Source organism: Hippoglossus stenolepis, chromosome 4, assembly GCF_022539355.2.
Source record: "Hippoglossus stenolepis isolate QCI-W04-F060 chromosome 4, HSTE1.2, whole genome shotgun sequence".
Classification (NCBI taxonomy): domain Eukaryota; kingdom Metazoa; phylum Chordata; class Actinopteri; order Pleuronectiformes; family Pleuronectidae; genus Hippoglossus; species Hippoglossus stenolepis.
In genome coordinates, this window is record NC_061486.1 from 193,828 (window position 1) to 214,021 (window position 20,194).

Sequence of the window (20,194 nt, forward strand, 5' to 3'; positions counted from 1 at the left end):
GAAACCTTCACTGGCGACCTCTGGACTCACTGACCAGCTGTGTGTCCACAGCTTAGATATGAGGATTATATCCCCGTACAAATTCTACACACTGTCCCTTTAAGTCCGAGCTGCATACCTAATACCAATTAAGATTAGATAAAACTTAATTGATCCACACACCAGGGAAATTCAGTTGTTACAGCAGAACGCAAGTGAGAATGAGGTACACAAGAGAATACAAATATAAAAAGGCAATAGAATAAAATAAAATAATTTGTATAAAATTTGAATTAAATTCCAATTCATGTTAAATCAACAGTAAAACATCGGAATAAAAACCTGTCGATGTCAAATCTTCTGACGTCACATGTTCATTGATATAATATTAATGTGTGTATTTTTATATAATAATTAATAATATACATTATTCAATATATTAATATTTTAATAAAAGATCATTGACAGGGAGGAACTATGTCCTGAATGCTATTTAAACCCGAACGTATTTTCATGCCACCTTCCCGGAAGTGAGTCTTGGGAGCCAAGATGGCGCAGGATTGGAGCGAGTTAGCGGAAGAAGCTGATGTCGGTTAATAAAACCAGCGGAACCGTTAAAGAGCGACAGCACCGACACACGGCGGCACCGAGGTAAATTGTGAGGAGCCCGAAGAAATGAGCCTTAGCCCGGGACTCTGCTCCGGTCTCCTCCCGCTACAGCTTCGCAGATCGCCGCTCCGTTAGCATGCTAACATGTCGAGTCACGGGTGTTTGTATCCGGGCGGTTCCGGCATCAGTTCACCGGGTTAGGACATATTAACGAGTCTTCTCGGCCTGTTAGCCCGGGTCTGCCCGGGTCTGCCCGGGTCTGCCTGTCTGTGTCGCGGTTCCTCTAGCAGCTAATGCTAACTAGCAAACAGCAGCTACAACTGAATATGGTTATTTTTCTTTGTTTTATTATTATTATTATTATTATTTTAATGATTAAAGACACAGACACATAAAATACTTCTCAAAGGACGGAAGACACAGGAAGACACAGGAAGTCCAGGGCTTCGTAACAAATACCACGTGGAGACAGGTCGCTCATTGAAAAGGAAACAAAGGAATCATGAGAAGTCTTCAGGGTTCATGAGCCCGGTATGATGTCAATATAGTTCTTATAAAGAATTTATCTTCACTATCCATCTTAAAATCAAACAATCCAATAAAACATCCTTAAAGCAAAAAGAGAAATCTGTGATGAAGAAGGATGAAGACAAACATGTCTGACCTAAACGGTTCTGTTTGAGAACAGTTCCAGAACAAATGAGACAGTTTCATCTTGTTTATCTAAGTCAAGATGTAACAGAGTTTCACTTATGACTAGGGTTGCAAAATTCCGGGAATATTCGAAGTTGGAAACTTTCCATGGGAATAAACTGGAAATTGTGGGTAATTTATACTAACTGTATTTACCTTGTCATATACAGACATAAATATAAACATTTTGTTTTGTCATAAGCTGATTTGAGCCCTGAGGAAACTTTGGGCACTTGACTATATGATTCTGCATCTTTGTGGCATTCTTAACGTAGGTCTTTGCACAGTATTTGCAAATGTACACAGCCTTTCCTTCTACATTGGCTGGGGTGAAATGTCTCCACACACGAGATAGTGCACGTGGCATTGTTCTGTAGAATAAGATGAGAAAAAAGCTTGTAAAAAACACTAATGCAATGCCAGAGATATAAATAGTTAGCTAAACAATTGGAATCATTTTTACAATTGATGGATAAATGAATAGAAATAGGCTAGATGAACAGATGAACAATCCTCAATCAGCATGCTTATATATTTTCCCCAGTAATATCATCAAAACTTCCCTGACTAGTCCTTGGGCTAATGCAGTAGTGTGGCCTCCATCGCTGTAGTGTGCAGGATGCTGGGAAGTATCTGTGCATGTGATGGAAGAATGCACTGTGCAGGGTTGAAATTCAACGTGCAGCGTGTGCTGCATTCCATACATCTTTAAAACAGAGTTTTGAATGACGTTTTTATTGCTCAGTGTTTAATTTGCCGAGCTTAACTTCCCATGGAAAGTTTCCGGAAATTTTCCGCCCCTTTGCAACCCTACTTATGACTCTATTTAAACTTCTCACTTTGTTAGTTAAAATACTTCAGGGTAAAGACCAGACGTTACTCCAGGGATCAATTCATGTTGAATGGCGGAGGGTTGTGAAGTCCAGAAAATTCAAACCCACACATAAGTGTTCATCATCACAATCCTTTTTTTTAATGGATAGGAGGGAGTGAGCTTGTGAGAGGGAGGGAGAGGGGGGGAGGACATGCATTCATGGCCGCGGGTCAAAATCAAACGAGTTCTGGCCTCAATGGGGCGGCAGCTCTACCAGGTAGGCTATACGCCGCCCCATCATCACAGTACATGTCGGGAGCTCGGCCCTCAGAATGACGTCCCACCTGAACAACCCGAGTTGATAGCCTTCCAGTTGCACAGGAACCATGTTTGCTTTAGCCCACTCGCCATTGTTGACAACCGAAGCAGCAGATTGTAGTTTTTCACTTCAGAGTGTGATAAAAGAGTGTAATGTTGACAAACTGTTATTTGTTTACGCTCTCGTACAGGGGTCAAAGTTCACGCTGTGTGCTTCAGTGTGAATGTGTCAGGTGGTGATGGCGGAGCGGCTGGTGGAGTTAACTTGGAAGAGACACATCTCAGATCAGCTGAAGCTCAGAGACCGAGTGCAGAGACATGCCTTCGAAGAAATCATCCACCACTGTGAGTCAGCTGCCGCAACGTTTGCCCTTGTATACTGTCTATATACTTAACATCATATGTAACGTTATATATACTGACTACATATAACCTCTAGGGCTGTAACGATTCTCCAAATCCACTGGTCGGTAGGTTGTATGTGAGGTTTCTGGTATGGCTACTGTATTTCCTTGTTTAAAGTAGTACTCGAATAAATACCTGACGATACAGTATGAAGTCGTGCATCTTCCTCTCTCACACATTTATGGCCATTCCAAGGTAAACCCTGTGTAAAACATAGCACAGACAGTATCCACTGGGTTGGGCAGGGACATGTGTTGTGGTTCCGTCTACTGGAAACGATGTATGGACTGCGATTTCGGTCTCGGTTTGAGACTCGTTATAGCCGTAATAAGTGTGTGTGTGTGTGTGTGTGTGTGTGTGTGTGTGTGTGTGTGTGTGTGTGTGTGTGTGTGTGTGTGTGTGTGTGTGTGTGTGTGTGTGTGTGTGTGTGTGTGTGTGTGTGTGTGTGTGTGTGTGTGTGTGTGTGTGTGTGTGTGTGTGTGTGTGTGTGTGTGTGTGTGTATATCTCCTGTCCCATATATAATGTCATACTAGATTAGAAATGTTGATGTTTCAGATCATCGTCTGTTGGAGAAATCTGATCTTCAGGCTGTTTTGACTGAGAGATACCAGACAGATAAATATGACGTCCAGAGAGAGTCCAGGTGAGACCTCTGTACCTCACCCATTTACCTCCCCTTCACATTTGTACTTCACCCGCTCACCGTCCTGTTTTGTATTTCAGTGCGGGAACGGACTCAAGTCGTAGTGATGCTTTGCAGCAGGAAATGGCTCAGATGAGAATCAAACATCAGGAGGAACTGACGGAACTGCACAAGAAGAGAGGAGAGGTCAGTTCTCATGACTACACACAGGAAGTGATGTCATCACCTGTCCTAACTGCACGCAGAAAGTGACGTCAGTCCTATGATTTTATCAAGAGTGTTTAGCCCTAACCAAAACAAATATTCAGCGGACAGGGCCCAGTCACTATGTTGATCAGTGTTGATGTGTTTGTGTTTGTGTCGAGCAGTTGGCGCAGAGCGTGATCGAACTGAACAACCAGATTCAACAAAAAGACAAAGAGATCCAGAGCAACGAGGCCAAGTAAGAAGTGTGTGTGTAGTTTATTTAATATAAATCACAAGCACGAGACATAGCAAGGTGATACAAAGGCAAGTTTGAAAAAAATGTGTCAACTACTTTTTTAGGGTATTAACGCAGATTGTGGCACGATCACCTTTTGTTCTTAAGCTAGTGCGAGGGACAACCAGTAGGCCCTCATCCAAAGACCTAAGAGACCTACTGGTGATAAGGATGGAGCAGGTCAGAGTTGTATTCAGGTGCCTGACCATGCTGAGCTCCATATGTGAAAACCAGAACCCGAAGATGAATCCTGAACTAGGAAGCTAGTGTAAACATGATAATATGTGCGTGATATGAGTTTTCCGGCTGGACCTGGGGTCTGTACTTTGAAGCAAGTTCAACACACCCAGAATATCTTTCAGAGATCCAGCTGAACTTAACCTAACAATTCCAATGGTTATCAACTCGCTAAGATCTAAGTGCATGCACATGACAGGGGCCGGGTTTACTGCATTTCACCAATCACAGACCTGGACAGTTTGACTGACAGCAGAGCTGAGAATCATTCTGTTGTATAATAAAAATCAGAGGGGAACAAACATCCAGAACAAAAAACAGCTAGTAAAACATCTGGGATTGTGTCAATTTGTAAGTTACAGCGCCCCTGGTGACATTTGTTAAAAATATATTGCATGACCACGATATAATTACATGTGTGAGCGTGATAACTAACTCGGGGCCACGAAATCTAAATCTGTTTACTAACAAGACGTGTGGAAGTGAAGTGAGATCGTTAGATCCCATAATGTGACCACACACTGTCTGCACTGACTGAGGACACGCACTGACTGAGGACACGCACTGACTCTGAGGACACGCACTGACTGAGGACACGCACTGACTCTGAGGACACACTGTCTGCACTGACTGAGGACACGCACTGACTCTGAGGACACACTGTCTGCACTGACTGAGGACACGCACATCAGCAGACATCGATATATTGGAGACTGTCAGGAGAGACGTTTCGGTGAAATGTTTCCGATGGAAACCAGACTGAAATTTTTCATAGATGTTATAGACAGAAAAGGCAGCAGTGACATGTTTGGCAACAACCTTCTCTGAAATCTTTGAAATAAAAGGCAGCTTAGATATCTCCCTGTAGTTTAGGGGAAGGGATGGATCGAGATTAGTCTTATTCAGAAAAGGCTGAACAAATGCACAATTAATATAATCTGGGATGCAACTGGATTGTAATGAGCTATTTATAATGCAGACTAGGCATGGACCAACAGAACTCAGTTCATCCTTAATGATAGAAGATGGTCAATTATCTCGTGGACTTGAGGAGAGTTTCATACTACCCACTATTTCAGTGAGATCTTGCTGGGAAACTGTTTAAGATTGGCTGATAGTGATAATAATGGTGGACCACGATCGAGGTGGCAGCTGGTGGTGGACAATGACTGGACTATAGTGGCATCAGATCTTGATGGTGGATCCTGAACCTGATGGTGGATCCTGATCGTGGACTATGATCACATCAACACTGCTTGATATATAATATGTCTCCTCAGATACTCGACCATTACTGACAATAATCCATCAGTTCATTGACCTTCAGCTACAAAGTGTTTATTCTAATCAAAGCTGTAAATACTCTGATCTCTCTGATGTTCTCTGTTCCACGGGACATCTGTTCACTTGTGTCCGTCCTGGGAGACGGATCCTCACATGTGTCTCTGAGGTTTCTACCTTCTTTACCTGTGAAAGGTTTTAGTAGTTTGACTCTTGTTGAGGGTTAAGAACAGAGGATGTCTCACCTTGTTAAAGCCTATGAGACAATCTGTGATTTGTGAATATGAGACTATACAAATAAAATTTGATTTGATTTTGATTGATTGACTGCCGAGTTGGATGAGCAGAGGAAAAAAACAATTTGAAAGAGTAACACTTTGATTTGGGTGTTGCGTTTACTGGAGGCACTTTGATAATAAGAATAAGAAGCTCTTGCTTTCTTGACCATTTTGTTAAACTCTGTTTATAAGGTCTTTATAATAAAGGTGATGCACATGGAGCTTTTTGAATTTCTCTCTCTCTCTCTCTCGTGTGTGTTCAGGATGTTGGAATTTCAGCAGCAGATCAAGGACCTGGAGGGCGACTGTCGGGAGCTGAGAAGTTTCCTTCAGGTATGAAAACACACCTTCACCAATCACATGTCCATCGTGTGAGTGGAGCCATCAAATGTTCACTATACCCGTCACTTTCTGCTGCTCTTCCTGTGTCCAAGCAGGACCTGGAGAGAGCAAATCAGACGCTGAAGGACGAATATGACGCCCTGCAGATCACCTTCTCTGCCCTGGAGGAGAAACTGAGAAAGACCACGGAGGACAACCAGGAGCTTGTGTCTCGCTGGATGGCGGAGAAAGCTCAGGAGGCCAACAAGCTGAACGCAGAGAACGAGAAGGACAGCAGGTAGACTGAACACCTGCAGGGGGCGGGGTTGTCTGATCCTCTGACTTACCTCTGACATCTTTGTCTGTGTTATAGACGCCGTCAGGCCAAATTGCAGAAGGAGCTGGCAGACGCAGCCAAAGAGCCGCTGCCTATCGACCCGTGAGTAAATTAAACCTTTACTTTACTCACCTTTTGATCCTGTTCACACAGGCTTTCAAACATGTCTCTGGTAATCAGACTACAATCAGTTAAATCACATGACCGTTCAGGTCACATGGGACTGTTCCAAACCAGCAAGGTTGTGGCAAAACACAGGAAGTGGCAGCTAGCAGCCGTCAGCCAGTATTTGTCAGAGGAAATAACAGTTTTCACGATTACCGATACTATAGAAGGAAAAACACACATGACGAGCTATAGATAGATAGCTAGCACACAAACAAGCGCAGCGCACACACAAAACGTGAATCATGAGATTTCACCGCACGGCTTACACACAAATTGGGTAACTCGTGAGAGTCAGGACACCATAGTTAGGTATTGTACTTTTTACAATTCTTATGGTAATGACACCGTGACGTTATGAAACAGCAGTTGTGGTCAAATCGGTTAATACCGATATCCCTACTGGACACAAGATGTGTTTTTAATGCAGGTGTTAACGAGTCCTACTGACCCACTGCGTCTGTCCTCAGGGAAGACGATATTGAGGTTCTGACTGAGGATGGTGGGAAGGGGGGAGGAGAGACGTCACCAAACAGACCGCTCAGCAGAACGCCCAGGTGAGACCAGAATCAGCACCTGGTTCAGGTTCTGATCCTTCAAAAAAACATCTGAAGCATGGAGGACAACTACAAATTATAACATGTATCACAATAATTAAAAAAATTACTAGACTTGCGAGCAAGTACGATGCGGGCCCGAGCCAGAGATTGCTTGCTGATCACGTCTCACGATGCAGCTACGAGGTCTGGAGTCGCCCGGGAAAAATTCAGGTCATTCAAATGATCCTTAAACCAGGGGGACTTCTTCCAGTTTCCACTAGGTGGGGCTGTTGAGCCATTCTGCCTCTGCTGCCAAATATTGTCCTTGTGTTCACATAGTGAGTCATTGTACATGTCCATTTTGAGGCAGATTGCAGCATGTGCAGTGACATTACAGCCACTTCCTATTTATTGGCGTTCCATTGAAATGCACACCTTTGCGGTTCAATGTAAAGGCTTAAGTGTCACATCATGATGTCACCAGCGTCTCAAGGTCTTCCTGAATAATTTTTAGGGGATCAAATGAAAAATGTAGGCGTAGAATGTCAAAGTATAAAACATGGTACTTCCTGTCACAGCTAGGAAGTGCTGTGACTATCATAGTATATTGGAATATTTAACTCTTCAGGGCAGGTTCCTTATCAGAAAAACATGGAAGTTACAGCTACTTGAAGGTTCTTGGCGAGGCACGCCCCCCTGATGAAACTCACAAGTTTGATTCTATGGCATCACAAAGTGTTTTAGGCTCTCCTGACCAAATTTCACTTGCATCGGGTAAACGGCCTAGCTGCAGGACACCAACTTGTAAAACATGACATTTCCTGTTACAGGTAGGGGGTGCTATGACTAATATTGAATATTATCATATGGATTTGTTCAGGGCGGGACCTTTGTTGTACATATGTGGTTTGATGTTGATTGGACAATAAACATGGAAGACCAGACTCACTGTAACTGTTAATCAGTGACAACCTCACTCTAATTCGGCGTGTTTTGGACCTGGCAGCCAAGGAAAGATGCCAAACATCTGGCTCTGGCACATGTACATAAAAGAAGAATGTATCTAAATGTTTTCTTTTTGCACTTTATCCAATATCCTGTTTAATAAATGTTGAGCCTGTTTGGCCCTCGACGAAGTCCCAGTTTTTAGTTTTGGTCCTTTAGTTTTGATTGCTTTAGGCAATAGAATAAAAATAAACATTGTATTAAAAAAAAAATGCTGAGTATGTACAGTATATACACTTTTTCTGGTGATTTGATATATATCGATATAGACTGAAAAATTATCGCGAAACAATTTTTTCCCATATCGCCCAGCCCTACGTTGATGTAAAGTTTACTTGGATGGTAAAAGCCAGAATATCCATTGATTTTTAGATTATTAGTACAAAGAGATGAAAGATGTGGAGCAGTGCCACTGCACCTTACTTGTAACATGTCATACAAACCACTACAGTGAAAGGTGTATCTGGGCTATTGGTAACGTCTTGTGTTCTGTAGAAAGAAACCAACCTTTTTTGCCAGCGGTGTTGATGTGATTGAACTGATGGAGTTTTTATTTATTATTCATTGATTTATTTAATTGAATTCTAAGACTGTTTTTTTGTAATTGCTTCATTGAAGGATTAATAGAATAGTGACCTTTTTAAAGTCTGTGTCCTTGTCTGTCCCTCACTCTCTTTCTCTAACTTGTGATTTGTGTGTCTACAGTAAGAAAATGGGTCAGGCGCCCCCTGCTGGTCTTCTGGATTCCATTTCTAACATATTTGGGTACGTAGTTGGCTACTGTGAACAAAGTCATTAAATCATGATGGATGACATGACGGCTCCAAAAAGTGAAGCTCAATCACCTGGATGACCCCCTGGTGGCTGGCTGCGTTAAAGGTCATTAACCCCTCGTCTGTCGCCGTTATCAGACATAACATGTGGGTAAAATCCAGAGAATTGTCTCCAGAGTTCGTTTCACAACTGAACCACACAGCAGCAGGTTTTCTGCACAGACTCGTTCACAGCATCAGATCCTCCTCCTGGTTCAGGTGAGAGGGGGGGCAGCCGGGTGCAGCAGACAGAGACAGGAAGTGACGTGTTACCTCTGCTGCAGAGGTCATGTGATCATGTTGACATCACCTGACACCGTCGTCAGCTCTGATCACCACAAACTCTCTTCACATCTTCGTCTGTGTCTTCATCGTGTGCGTCAGCACTTTTTCACCAGAGAGGTTTGTTTTAGTTCCTTCATGTTTGTGTCCCGTGTTAGAAGCTCCTCCCCCCCCCCCTCAGTGAATCAGTGGAGGATCCTCTGCTGTGTTCACACTGCTCCTGGATTTAGACTTTATACAGGAGCTCAGGAGGAGCGTCTATGCAGACTTAATCGTTCACACATGCGCCTCCGCTGGAGAAAATAGCGAGGAACTGCAGAGTCCAGTGCATGTCTGGAAGCAGCTTATGTTAGATCTCTCTCTTTCTCTTTCTCTCTCTCTCTGTCAGCAGACGTCGACCAGCTAACTCTTTCAGTTCACCTGAGAACCCTGACGCCCCATCGGGTGTGTGTGCGGAGGTTCGAGTCCCATCAATGGCACTGCACGTGTTCGTAAGTATGACATGATGTTTTACACGTGATGGTTGTACTGCAGCTCACACTCATCAGCTGGGAAACGTCACATGACCTCTAATGTAGAGATGCGCAATATGCTAAAATTGTCCAATTGTCTACCATCAGCCCAACAACTGTTAATTGATGATATATTCGTGTGTCTCTGTATGTGTACATGCCAGTATGAGTCAATTTAATTATTGGAGGGCTCATGCAATGAAGGCAAAATCACATTTTGTATTACAGAGGAAACCTGATATAGTGATCAACTGTTTATATGGATCAAAAAGCTTTGGACAGTATCGTTCCTATACAAATGCTGTTTAAATAATTGTGTTCTGATGAATGCAAGCTTAGACTCATTGAAGAAAAGTAACGGATCATATTGTGGCGTCATTTCCAACAAATCAGCTGAATCAATGTGTGCGTTCATAAGGGAGAGACCCGAAGGTCAATGGTTTGATCCCCGGCTCTGCTATTTTGTGCAACAAAAGTGTCCTTGGGCAAGCCCCCGAACCACCGTGTGATAAAGTGCTGCACACACGAGGAATCGTCACTGTTTCCCAGTTGATATGTGAACTCAGAGGTCAAAGGTCGATGATGAAAAGTAAAAGGTCTGATTACCCATAATCCTCTCCTAATGCCCTCTTGCTCCCAGTGGCCCTGCTCTCACCTCCCATCATGCACTAGTGTTGCAGTGGTGGTCCCTGGAGCTGCTGACAGATAGACAGGAAGTGACATCACAGTTTGGGTCTGTACAGAGATCCTATAGGCTCAAAGTGATGACTGACTTCCAACAGAACCAATCACGATGGAGCATGAGGCTGAGGAGGAGGAGGGACTTGATCTCAAGTTTTCAACCTGAGACCGAGAGAGAGAGAGAGAGAGAGAGAGACAAACAAACAGAGAGAGGGATGCACACTGATGTGTGTGTGTGTGTGTGTGTGTGTGTGGGGGGTGTAGGAAGCACATGAGGGGGAGGTGAACGCCGTCCGGTTCAGCCCAGGCTCTCGTCTCCTGGGCACAGGAGGGATGGACCGCAGGGTCAAGCTGTGGGAGGTTGTCGCAGGTGAGGTCACCATGACAACACAGACTGATGAAACGTATGAAAACTTAATGTTATCTTGATCAAAAAGATCATGCTAACCTGAACACACGCAGACTGTCTTGGTAAACTTGCTAACCCTTATGACTGTCACATGTGAGATCTGAACCACGTTAACATGTCGTCTGTGATGGTGACATCACTGACCTGCTCTTTCTGTCTCTCAGGTCGCTGTGAGTGTAAAGGAGCTCTAACAGGAAGTAACGCAGGTATCACCAGTATTGAGTTTGACAGCACGGTGAGTTAACAACAACCAGTTTTCACAATTCAGTCAGTTGGTTTGTCCTTTTTGTTTGATTTACACTGGCCTCACAAAGTATCTGTTTTCTTGAACATGAAGTCATTAGGATAGTTCACCCAAAAGTTAAAATTCACTCATCTACTCACCACTATGATGGAGGGGACATTTTTTTTCAGACATTTTGGCTAAAAACTTTGTGTAAATGACCTTGTTTTGAGTGGGATTTAAATGTCGGTGCTTACGGTCACTTGATGACACAACAGGATGGAGAATGTTATGAGAATACATGTAAATGACACACTCATGTGATGGAAACACAAATGAATGGACAGATCTACTTTTAATGAACAATTTTACTCTAAAATCATTGACTTGTACACATTCACACAATCAGTTTTTTTACCAGATGTCTTTATTATTGAACAGTTTATTCTCGTTGTCAAATATGAGGCTCTGTTGTCAGTCAAACCTGTCCATGTCTGGGATTGGTCATAAGCAGTAAACCCCACCCCTTTAGTGTACACGCGCTCAAACCTAGTTGAAAACCTGAGTTAACTTAAGTTAACGTGAGTTTATAACCAGTGTCATGTGACCTCTAAGCCTGACTCATCACATTAACGTAGAGATGGAGTCTGCTTCCAGAACTGAAGCTGAGATGATTCCACAGGAGAGGAGCTTGATGCTGAAGCTCTGGCTCCTCCTCTGCTTTAGGGACTTTAGGGACGACAGCCTGAATTCTGCGAGCTCAGGGCTCTAGTGGTGATAAGGTACGATGAGCTCTTTAAGGTTTGATGCTGCCATATTATTAATGTAGGTGAGGAGGAGGGTTTAAATTCTATTCTAAATTAACAGGAAGCCAGTGTAGTGGCATACACCTCTTGTAGAGAAAGTGTAGAGGATCTCCAGAGTTCAGTGCATGTCTGAACGCAGCTTATGACTCAGGAGAGAAGTGTAAGTAGACAGAAGTGCAGTGGTTGGTGGAGACAAACGACCACAGATTCTTTGTTTTTGTTTTGCTCATGGCTCTAACATGTGGTTTGTCTTCAGGGTTCATACCTGTTGGCTGCTTCTAACGACTTCGCCAGTCGCATCTGGACGGTCGACGACTACAGACTGAGGGTAGGTGACTTCATCACAACCCCTGGACATAGACAGAAAATATGTTGACTTGATTGGGGCGCTGCCATCATGTTCCAATGTCATTTGGAGTCACTCGTCTCTGCTGGTCTGTGATGTGATGTAAAAGGTCTGAATTTCAGCTCCTCCCCCCTCAGCCGCCTTTTAGGCTCCCAGCAGCCCCTGCTCTCTGCTCCCATCATGCACGAGTGTTGCAATGGTGGGACCCAGGAGCTGCTGACAGTAAGGAAGTGACATCGCAGTGAGTCTATACAGAGATCCTATAGGCTCATAGTGATGACTGACATCCAACAGAACCAATCATCATGGAGCATAAGGCTAAGGGGCGTGGCCTGATACATGATCTCATTGTACTTCTGAGGCCACAGAAATGACGAGTTTGTGTCAAACATCAGACATGATGTCTCCACAACTTTCAGGACATGAACGCACCTGAACACATCACAGAATCAATTAAACCATCATGTCCATGTGTGTGTCACAGCATACCTTGACAGGTCACAGTGGGAAGGTGCTGTCGGCTCGTTTCCTATTGGACAACGCTCGAATCGTGTCTGGGAGCTACGACCGAACACTCAAACTTTGGGACCTCCGCAGCAAAGTCTGTATGTGATTGTGTCATTTGTCTGACTGATTTTAATTTTTTTTGTATCAGCAATCAGACGCACACTCAGTAACTGTGCGACTGTTTCACCTGTGCAGGTATGAAGACTGTGTTCGCTGGGTCCAGCTGTAACGACATTGTGTGTACAGAGCAGTGTGTCATGAGTGGACACTTCGATAAGAAAGTTCGATTCTGGGACATCAGGTGAGCCTGATGGCTGAAAGCTCCAGAACTCACCTGAACTACAACAATTTGACCTTTGACCTGTGCTGTCGCTCGTCTTTCACTTTCAGGGCGGAGAGTATCGTGCAGGAACTCGAGCTTTTGGGTCGAGTAACATCTCTGGACCTGAACCTCGACCGAACTGAGCTGCTCACCTGCTCCAGAGATGACCTCATCAAGATCATCGACCTGCGCACCAACGCTGTCCGACAGACGTTCAGGTGTGTGTGTGTGTGTGTGTTTGTTTGTTTGTTTGTTTGTGTGTGTCAGGTGTGATACCGGTGTGTACTTAATGTGTGTGTGTTTGTGTGTTCAGTGCACAGGGCTTCAAGTGTGGCGCGGACTGGACCAGAGTCACCTTCAGGTGCGTTCAACACTTTTAAACTCTTGAACCTCGGGGGGGCCTGTGGACTCTTGTCACATGTACCCCTTTTCCACCAAAGAGAACCGAGTGCTTTTATATTAGATTATTTATATCTATTCATTCAGTCCAACCTGACTCCGACAGACTCAGCTGTTCTTTTGTTTGTAGCCACGTTATCAACACTGGTCAACAAATAACGATCGATTCTTTAAAGAGTAAAATCTTTCTACAAAACTGTGCATTCATTCTTTTATTCAGAACCCCCCCCAGACCAAAGTATAACCCAGGTTAAACTCAGCCTGGGTAGACACACATTGTGGTCTTCACCAACACAGATGACGTGTTTTGCACGCAGACTGGTAAAGTACAATCCGATCATAAGTGGTCACAATAATCCCGCCCCCAACCTCTGACGTAATTGGTTTTTACTCCTAGAACCAGTTTTTCTGTCCGAGAGCCAGTTCTTTGGCTGTGGAAACACAAAGAACTGGTTCCAGATCAGGAACTGGCTCCGAACTGGCCCTGGAACTGCCTTAGTGGAAAAGGGCCAATGATGATGCTGCAGTGTCTGTTTTCAGTCCTGATGGCAGCTATATAGCAGGAGGGTCAGCGGATGGCGCTCTGTACGTGTGGAACGTCTTGACGGGGAAAGTGGACCGAACTCTGGACCGGAACCACAAGTAAGAAAAACTGATCAAAGTATCAATGAGACTAAAGCTTGGTGATCAGCTGACGTCAGGTAACCTCACGCCGTTCTCTCCGCAGCTCTGCTATCAACGCCGTGTCGTGGTCGCCATCAGGAGCCTACGTGGCCAGCGTGGAGAAGGGCAGCAAGGCCATCCTGTGGTCTGACATGTGATTGGCTGATGGAGACAGAGACTCTGACCAATGAGAGGACAGTTGATGAAACGTTTCATCATGTTGTTGACACAGACTGAGGATCAGCTGATGCCTTCGTCTTTAATCACATGTTCATTATGACATGTTTACTTGTTGCGTGTTGATCTGAATGTTGATGTAATGCTGACACACACATTCTCGTACTTGTTTCTTAGTGAGGACCCTCAAACAGACCTTTTGAAAAAGTGACTGAAATGTCCTCACAAGGTCTTCACAAAGATAGAAGTACAAGTACTCACACACTTTATCGCCTGATGTTAAAGAGGATTTAATAAAGTCTTCATGATCTGTGTGTGTGACATTAAACAATCTCGTCTCAGAAACACCCGAGTGATGCGTTGTAGGACTTTATGTAGAGAAGAAGTTCATTTTGTTGAATGAATTTAGGGTTAGGAATAAATTAGGATTCAAATTAAATTTGACTGTACTTTTAGTTTTTCATAAAGACCTGGGGTCTCATTTATAACGTGTACGCACACAACGGGGCCTGAAACGTGCGTACGCCACTTCTCACGCAAATGTTGGGATTTATAAAATCAAACTTGACGGGAACATTTCGTGGCTGTTCCGTCAGGTGCACACAGCGCCCTGGAGATCACTATAAAGAGAAACTCTTCACTTTCAAACTTCTATTTCCAAACAATATCCCAGAGTGGAGGTGAGGATCCACTGATGTGAGGGAATCGGTCCGGTTGCTCTAAATAACTAAATACTGCCGTGACACTGGTGCGTGATGGATGCACGTGAAGTATGAGGAGGAAACGAGGGTTCAGCGATCAGAGTTTCTGTCCCATGACGATCTGTGATCTTTGTGTGATTCCGTCCCAGTAGAAACACGAGCATATAATAAAAATTCTATAGATTGAGGACATCACAGCTGCTCTGAATTGAATAATCCTGCAGTTTTGGATAATTAAAGCACGAACATGTGATTCAACAAGTTCCCTCACATTCTGACAGGGTGTTTTTCTGCCTCCACCTTTAATTGGATCTTTTCTTATTTCCGGCTCGGTTCTTTCTATCGTCTTCACTCTCACTCGCTGTGTTAACAGCAGCAGCGTATCAGGGTATTTTCTTTATTAGTGACATCACTGCTGTCACATAAAATGTCTCTTCACCTCCACCTCACTAACAAACACCTCATGTCAGTGTCAGAAGGTTTCACTTCCTCTTCTCATTGCTGGAAGCCCATTGGTCAGCAGCATAATTTAATATTCATGACGTGCTTTGCATTGACCATTTATGGTTGAAAGTGGGCGGAGTAAGGCGGATCCACGTACGAACGTTTCCAGGTGGACTGAGATTTATAAAGTGAACATTGCGTTCAGGTGTGCGTGTGCATGGTTTTATAAATCAGAATTTTTTTTGGCGTACGCTTTTTTTTCGGCTTTTGTGCGCACGTACACTTTTAGTATAAATCCCACGCACTGTTTTATAAATGAGACCCTGGAACCTGAACTACGAAGCAGGATTTGTGGTTATCAGGTAACTTCAGGTTTAATTCAGAGTTTTCAGTCCTATGAAGCTCGTTCACTTGTTGTCGTGGTAAATCACCACGGTAACTTATGAACAGCTGACCTGCTCCAGGTTAAGTTGGAGATAAGAGATCAAACAGTATAAAGCTCCGCCCACTGACCAATCCCTTCCTTTGAACCATGACAACATGTCAGGATCCGTGGAGCTGGTGTGGATTGTTCGAGTCTCTGAGGAGGACCAGGGTCTTCTGAGACCCACAAGATCCTTTGAGCTCCTCTGATGAGTTTCTGAAAGATCTAGATTCTCCTCAGAGGATGAACCTCTGTCAGCTGCTGGAGCCCAACAGAACCAGCCTGACCCGTAAAGTGCTCCCAGTACCACAGACTGCATCTGCTCCACTTACTGATACTGATGTACTGGGAGTGTTAGCGGAGGAGAACCTCACATACTTTAATACTTTGATCCTTTAAGTAGCTTCATCCTGTGAAATAATATAATTAAATACTAAACATTATAGAGGCAACATCATGGAATTCAAACGTTTCTCATCAGAAGGGTCCTTCACTTCACTTCCACGTCTTGTCAGTAAACAACAGATTCAGATCTCGTGGCCCCGAGTTATTTTATTATTCGTTATTATATTGTTGTCAAGTAATATATTATTACCAAATGCCACCAGGGGGCGCTGTAACTAACACACTGACACAATCCCATATTATTTACCAGCTGTTCTTCCTGCATTTAGCAGCTGTAACTGTTTCTTTTATTCTAGATGTTTATTCTCCTCTGACTTTTATTGTACAACAGTTTGATCCTCGTGAAATATGAGGCTCTGCTGTCAGTCAAACTGTCCATGTCTGTGATTGGTGATACGCAGTAAACCCCGCCCCTTTCATGTGCACATGACCACTTAGACTGACTGTGATTGTTAGGTTAAGTTCAGCTGGATAACTGAAAGATATCCTGAATATAATAATAATAATAATAATGGCTTATATTTTGGTAGCGCCTTTCACGGGAGCCAAGGATGCTTTACATATGTTTGTGAGGAAAAACAGTAGAGAAAAGAGAAAAAGTAATAATACAAGTAAAGAATAAATCAATTACAGAACAGGAGGGTGGAGCATTAACAGAGGCCAAAGGCCTTAGTGAAGAGGTGGTGCTTGAGGAGTGTTTTGAAAATGTCGAGTGATTCAGCGTTGCGTAGAACTCACTCCAGTCAACAAGCCCCTGATGACATATTATTTATAAATGATTCATGTTTTTCATCTTATTAACATGTTATTATTTATAACAGGAACACAGACGTCCGTCAGAGGAAGAACCTTTAAATAAAGACCCCCCCCCCAGTGAGCTCAGTAATCCGCGGATGTCAGCAAACAACCTGCTGATTCAACTCATCGGCTCAGAGACACTTATGTTCATCACATGTGATGTAACAGTCATGTGATACTGACACAACTGACATGAACCAACATCAGAACACGTGTGTTATTACACCCCCCCACACACATAAAGTTGAATAATTCAGTGGGTTTTTATGGTCATTCATCAACTCATCTACAGACTGTGATGAACACTGCAGCCTGTAGGGGGCACTGCCTGGACTGTTGGCTGAGTGGAATCATCCACAAGCCTAAAGATTTGAGGTCGAAATACAAACAAGAAAGTGACAAAAAACAGTTTGTTGACTGTATCATGTGACCTCATCAGATATTTATAGTCATTGTCACACACGAGCTGAACCACCGACATGAAGAAGAGGAGCCGTACACGTAGAAGACGAAGACGTCAACTTGGAAACACGAGGAGGTTCCAGATCTTTTGGTGATGAGGGCCGACGCTGGTGTGGATGAGCTGTAAACAACAACACTGATCTTTCCACAGCAGAGTTTATACGTCATGTCCGTGATGAAGTTTCAGTCAGTAACAAAATTTAAGGCTGATTAAGTTTGATCAGCCTGAGTTCTGCAGGATTATTGTGTGTGTGAGTGTGAGTGTGTGTGTGTGTGTGTGTGCGCGTGTGTGTGTGTGCGTGTCAGTAATAAGCAGCATGCTGACCAGGCTGAGTGTGTCCTCGTTATAAAAGCAGCTCAGTGTGATCAGTTGAAACTCGTCTGAACTCGTCTCTGCTTCAGGTCAGTGTTTGTTTAAAGGAGCACTTCACCTGTTTTTCACACACAGTGCCTCCTTCAGGGCACAGTCAGAAAATAATTTCATTTAATATTTTGTTTGTTTTTAAAATGTAGCGAAAGAGACTTTAAAGCTGAGTTAACTTGAATATGAGGTCACAGCTGTGATTGGGTCTTCAGGTGTCGACACGTCAAGTCACGATGAGTCCGAAACACGTTGTCTTCAAGAAAGTTTCCCGCGACAAGTTGGTGAGTTAAAATATTCCCTTATTTGTCTGAAATTGATATTTTCTGATCATGTTGTTTACAAACTTTTTTCTAACAAATGATGAAAAACAAAGAGTTGAACCTTTTAGCCAGGCAGCTCTGACCCCTCCTCCGCTCTCAGGTTGCCGTCTACATGGCCAAGAGAGACTTTGTGGATCACTGCAACTTTGTGGATCCAGTCGGTGAGTTTCAACACAAACAAGCACAAACATTTCTGTATTCATTCAATGAGCTTAGCTCCATATCTTCATTCTGTATGCTAGCTAGGCTAACATGTTCTTGACCAGAGCTTCAGCTTCTTTTATTTCACTAAAATAAATGAAACATAATTGAATTTATTAAAATATGTAATGTCTCTCACAAAAGAAACTGTTTCCTGTTTTTCTGCTGAGTCATCGCAAACGTTTCAGAGAAGAAACTGATCCATCGTCTCGTCTGACGTGTTGTAATGTTCCTTTAAAAACTAAATTAGTTTAGTTCAAACTGCGACAGATGTTTCCTCTCGTCCTCTCAGATGGAGTGATCCTCATCGACCCGCAGCTGCTGCAGGGAAAGAAAGGTCTGTGTCCGACCTTTGACCTTTGACATACGTGAAAACCATTTACTGTCACATGCACTTGAATTGAATTGAGGAAATCACCTGCAGATTCATCAATAATAACCAATGGATTCAGACTCTAGTGGCAGTTAGTGGTACTTCATCTTCCTCACTTTTTAATGTGAGGCGTTGATGCGTTCGCAGTGTACGTGATGTTGTCGTGCACGTTTCAATACGGTCGTCAGGACATGGACGTGTTGGGCGTGGCCTTCAGGAGGGACCTGTTCCTGGTGACTCGTCAGGTTTATCCTGAGCTGCAGGACAAGGACAATCTAACTCACACTAAGATCCAAAGGAAGCTGCTGCAAAAGCTCGGAGACAACGCATTCCCCTTCTTCTTTGAGGTGAGAGACCATTCAGCACCCCCTGCTGGAGAAATCCAGCTTTACTGACTACTATCTCTTATTCCTGCTCCCCACAGCATCAACACTTTTACATGAGACTCTCTACGACTTTACTCTACGAGTTTATTCAAAGTGAGTTTGTTTCAGTTTCCAGACAACCTGCCGTGTTCCGTCACTCTGCAGCCGGGACCTTCTGATGTGGGAAAGGTAACTTGTCTTTTCTAGAATTATTAGAAGATGAGTTCTCAGAATAATATCTTCTCTATGACTTTGTTCCAGTAGATAATCTGTGAAGTTCAGTAAAATAAAATGTCACCTCCCGTTCCTCGGACCGTAGCCGAGTTCAATTCAATTTTATTTGTATAGCATCAAATCATAATACACATTATCTCAAGGCTTTTTACATAGAAGGCCAAGACCTTAAAATCATAGAGAAACCAACAGTTCATCAACGAGCAGCTCTGACGACTGTGAGAGAAGTAACTTTTTAACTGGAAGAAAGAACCAGAGTCAATGTGGACAACATCTGACTTGACCATACAGTTCAGACTTCGCCTCCATTAAATATATATATTAATATCTATCTATATATATCTATCTATATATATATATAGATAGATAGATATATATACTATATATACTACTATACTTAGCATGACCTTCACTCTACTGACAGAACCAAGATAGCTGCCACTGATGTGGAGACGTCTGTCAAACAGAGACGGAATCAAACCAACGTTATTTTCTTGAAAAGAACAAACTGTTGCAGTTACAGTGTTTTCTGAACTAATGACAGGATTTACCTACTGGCCTGCTGGGGGAGCTAGATGTAGGTGTGTGAACTTGATTCTTATCAAATTCATCTGATAATAAATAAAATATGAGACTCATCAGTTGTCGTAAGCTAATAATAGAGAATCAGAGGAGAACAGAGTTCTGTTGTTCTGTAACAAGACTGTGTAACTGTGTAAAAATATCGTCCTGACATGTTGTGTAGTTAGTGTTTGTGAAGCAGCAGCAGCAGGTTGTTCCTGACATGTTGTGTAGTTAGTGTTTGTGAAGCAGCAGCAGCCGCAGGTTGTTCCTGACATGTTGTGTAGTTAGTGTTTG

The 20,194-nt window shown here is 43.3% G+C and overlaps 3 protein-coding genes and 2 non-coding genes across 7 annotated transcripts in view; 4 read left to right on the forward strand and 1 right to left on the reverse strand.

The window, feature by feature from the left end:
- The window catches only part of LOC118106630 (collagen alpha-1(I) chain), a 688,934-nt gene that overhangs the window by 186,050 nt on the left and 482,690 nt on the right, over positions 1-20,194 (reverse strand).
- On the forward strand, positions 494-14,590 carry atg16l1 (ATG16 autophagy related 16-like 1 (S. cerevisiae)). 3 transcript variants are annotated; one of them, XM_035154467.1, is made up of 20 exons: positions 494-630; positions 2,605-2,758; positions 3,375-3,462; positions 3,543-3,648; positions 3,831-3,904; positions 6,003-6,072; positions 6,177-6,358; positions 6,434-6,499; positions 7,033-7,119; positions 8,812-8,871; positions 9,589-9,691; positions 10,658-10,763; positions 10,967-11,037; positions 12,088-12,159; positions 12,662-12,782; positions 12,880-12,985; positions 13,075-13,224; positions 13,320-13,367; positions 13,946-14,047; positions 14,133-14,590. In XM_035154467.1, the coding sequence occupies exons 2-20, from the start codon at positions 2,638-2,640 to the stop codon at positions 14,224-14,226; spliced, it is 1,827 nt and encodes a 608-aa protein (XP_035010358.1). In that variant the 5' UTR covers positions 494-630; positions 2,605-2,637; the 3' UTR covers positions 14,227-14,590. The 3 variants fall into 3 exon arrangements, with proteins under 3 accessions (XP_035010358.1, XP_035010361.1, XP_035010360.1); XM_035154470.1 differs by having other exon boundaries at positions 9,592-9,691; XM_035154469.1 differs by having other exon boundaries at positions 2,633-2,758.
- LOC118108388 lies at positions 10,287-10,563 on the forward strand. The gene has a single exon (XR_004696442.1). It is a non-coding gene; the product is annotated as a small Cajal body-specific RNA 6 (non-coding RNA).
- On the forward strand, positions 12,265-12,541 carry LOC118108389. Its single transcript, XR_004696443.1, has one exon. It is a non-coding gene; the product is annotated as a small Cajal body-specific RNA 6 (non-coding RNA).
- Positions 17,806-20,194, forward strand: part of sagb (S-antigen; retina and pineal gland (arrestin) b) — a 10,191-nt gene continuing 7,802 nt past the window's right edge. Inside the window, exons 1-6 of the mRNA XM_035154114.2 lie at positions 17,806-17,881; positions 18,056-18,124; positions 18,264-18,324; positions 18,657-18,701; positions 18,885-19,084; positions 19,232-19,291. Coding sequence (XP_035010005.2) covers positions 18,077-18,124; positions 18,264-18,324; positions 18,657-18,701; positions 18,885-19,084; positions 19,232-19,291 — 414 coding nt within the window. The 5' untranslated portion in view covers positions 17,806-17,881; positions 18,056-18,076. The remainder of the gene's footprint in view (positions 17,882-18,055; positions 18,125-18,263; positions 18,325-18,656; positions 18,702-18,884; positions 19,085-19,231; positions 19,292-20,194) is intronic.

Bases quoted from the DNA above. Each gene is read 5' to 3' on its own strand.
- atg16l1 (XM_035154467.1), top strand. From the start codon at position 2,638: ATGTGTCAGGTGGTGATGGCGGAGCGGCTGGTGGAGTTAACTTGGAAG. The intron at 3,905-6,002 runs GTAAGAAGTGTG...GTGTGTGTTCAG, and splicing joins ATCCAGAGCAACGAGGCCAA to GATGTTGGAATTTCAGCAGC. The intron at 12,783-12,879 runs GTATGTGATTGT...TCACCTGTGCAG, and splicing joins GGACCTCCGCAGCAAAGTCT to GTATGAAGACTGTGTTCGCT.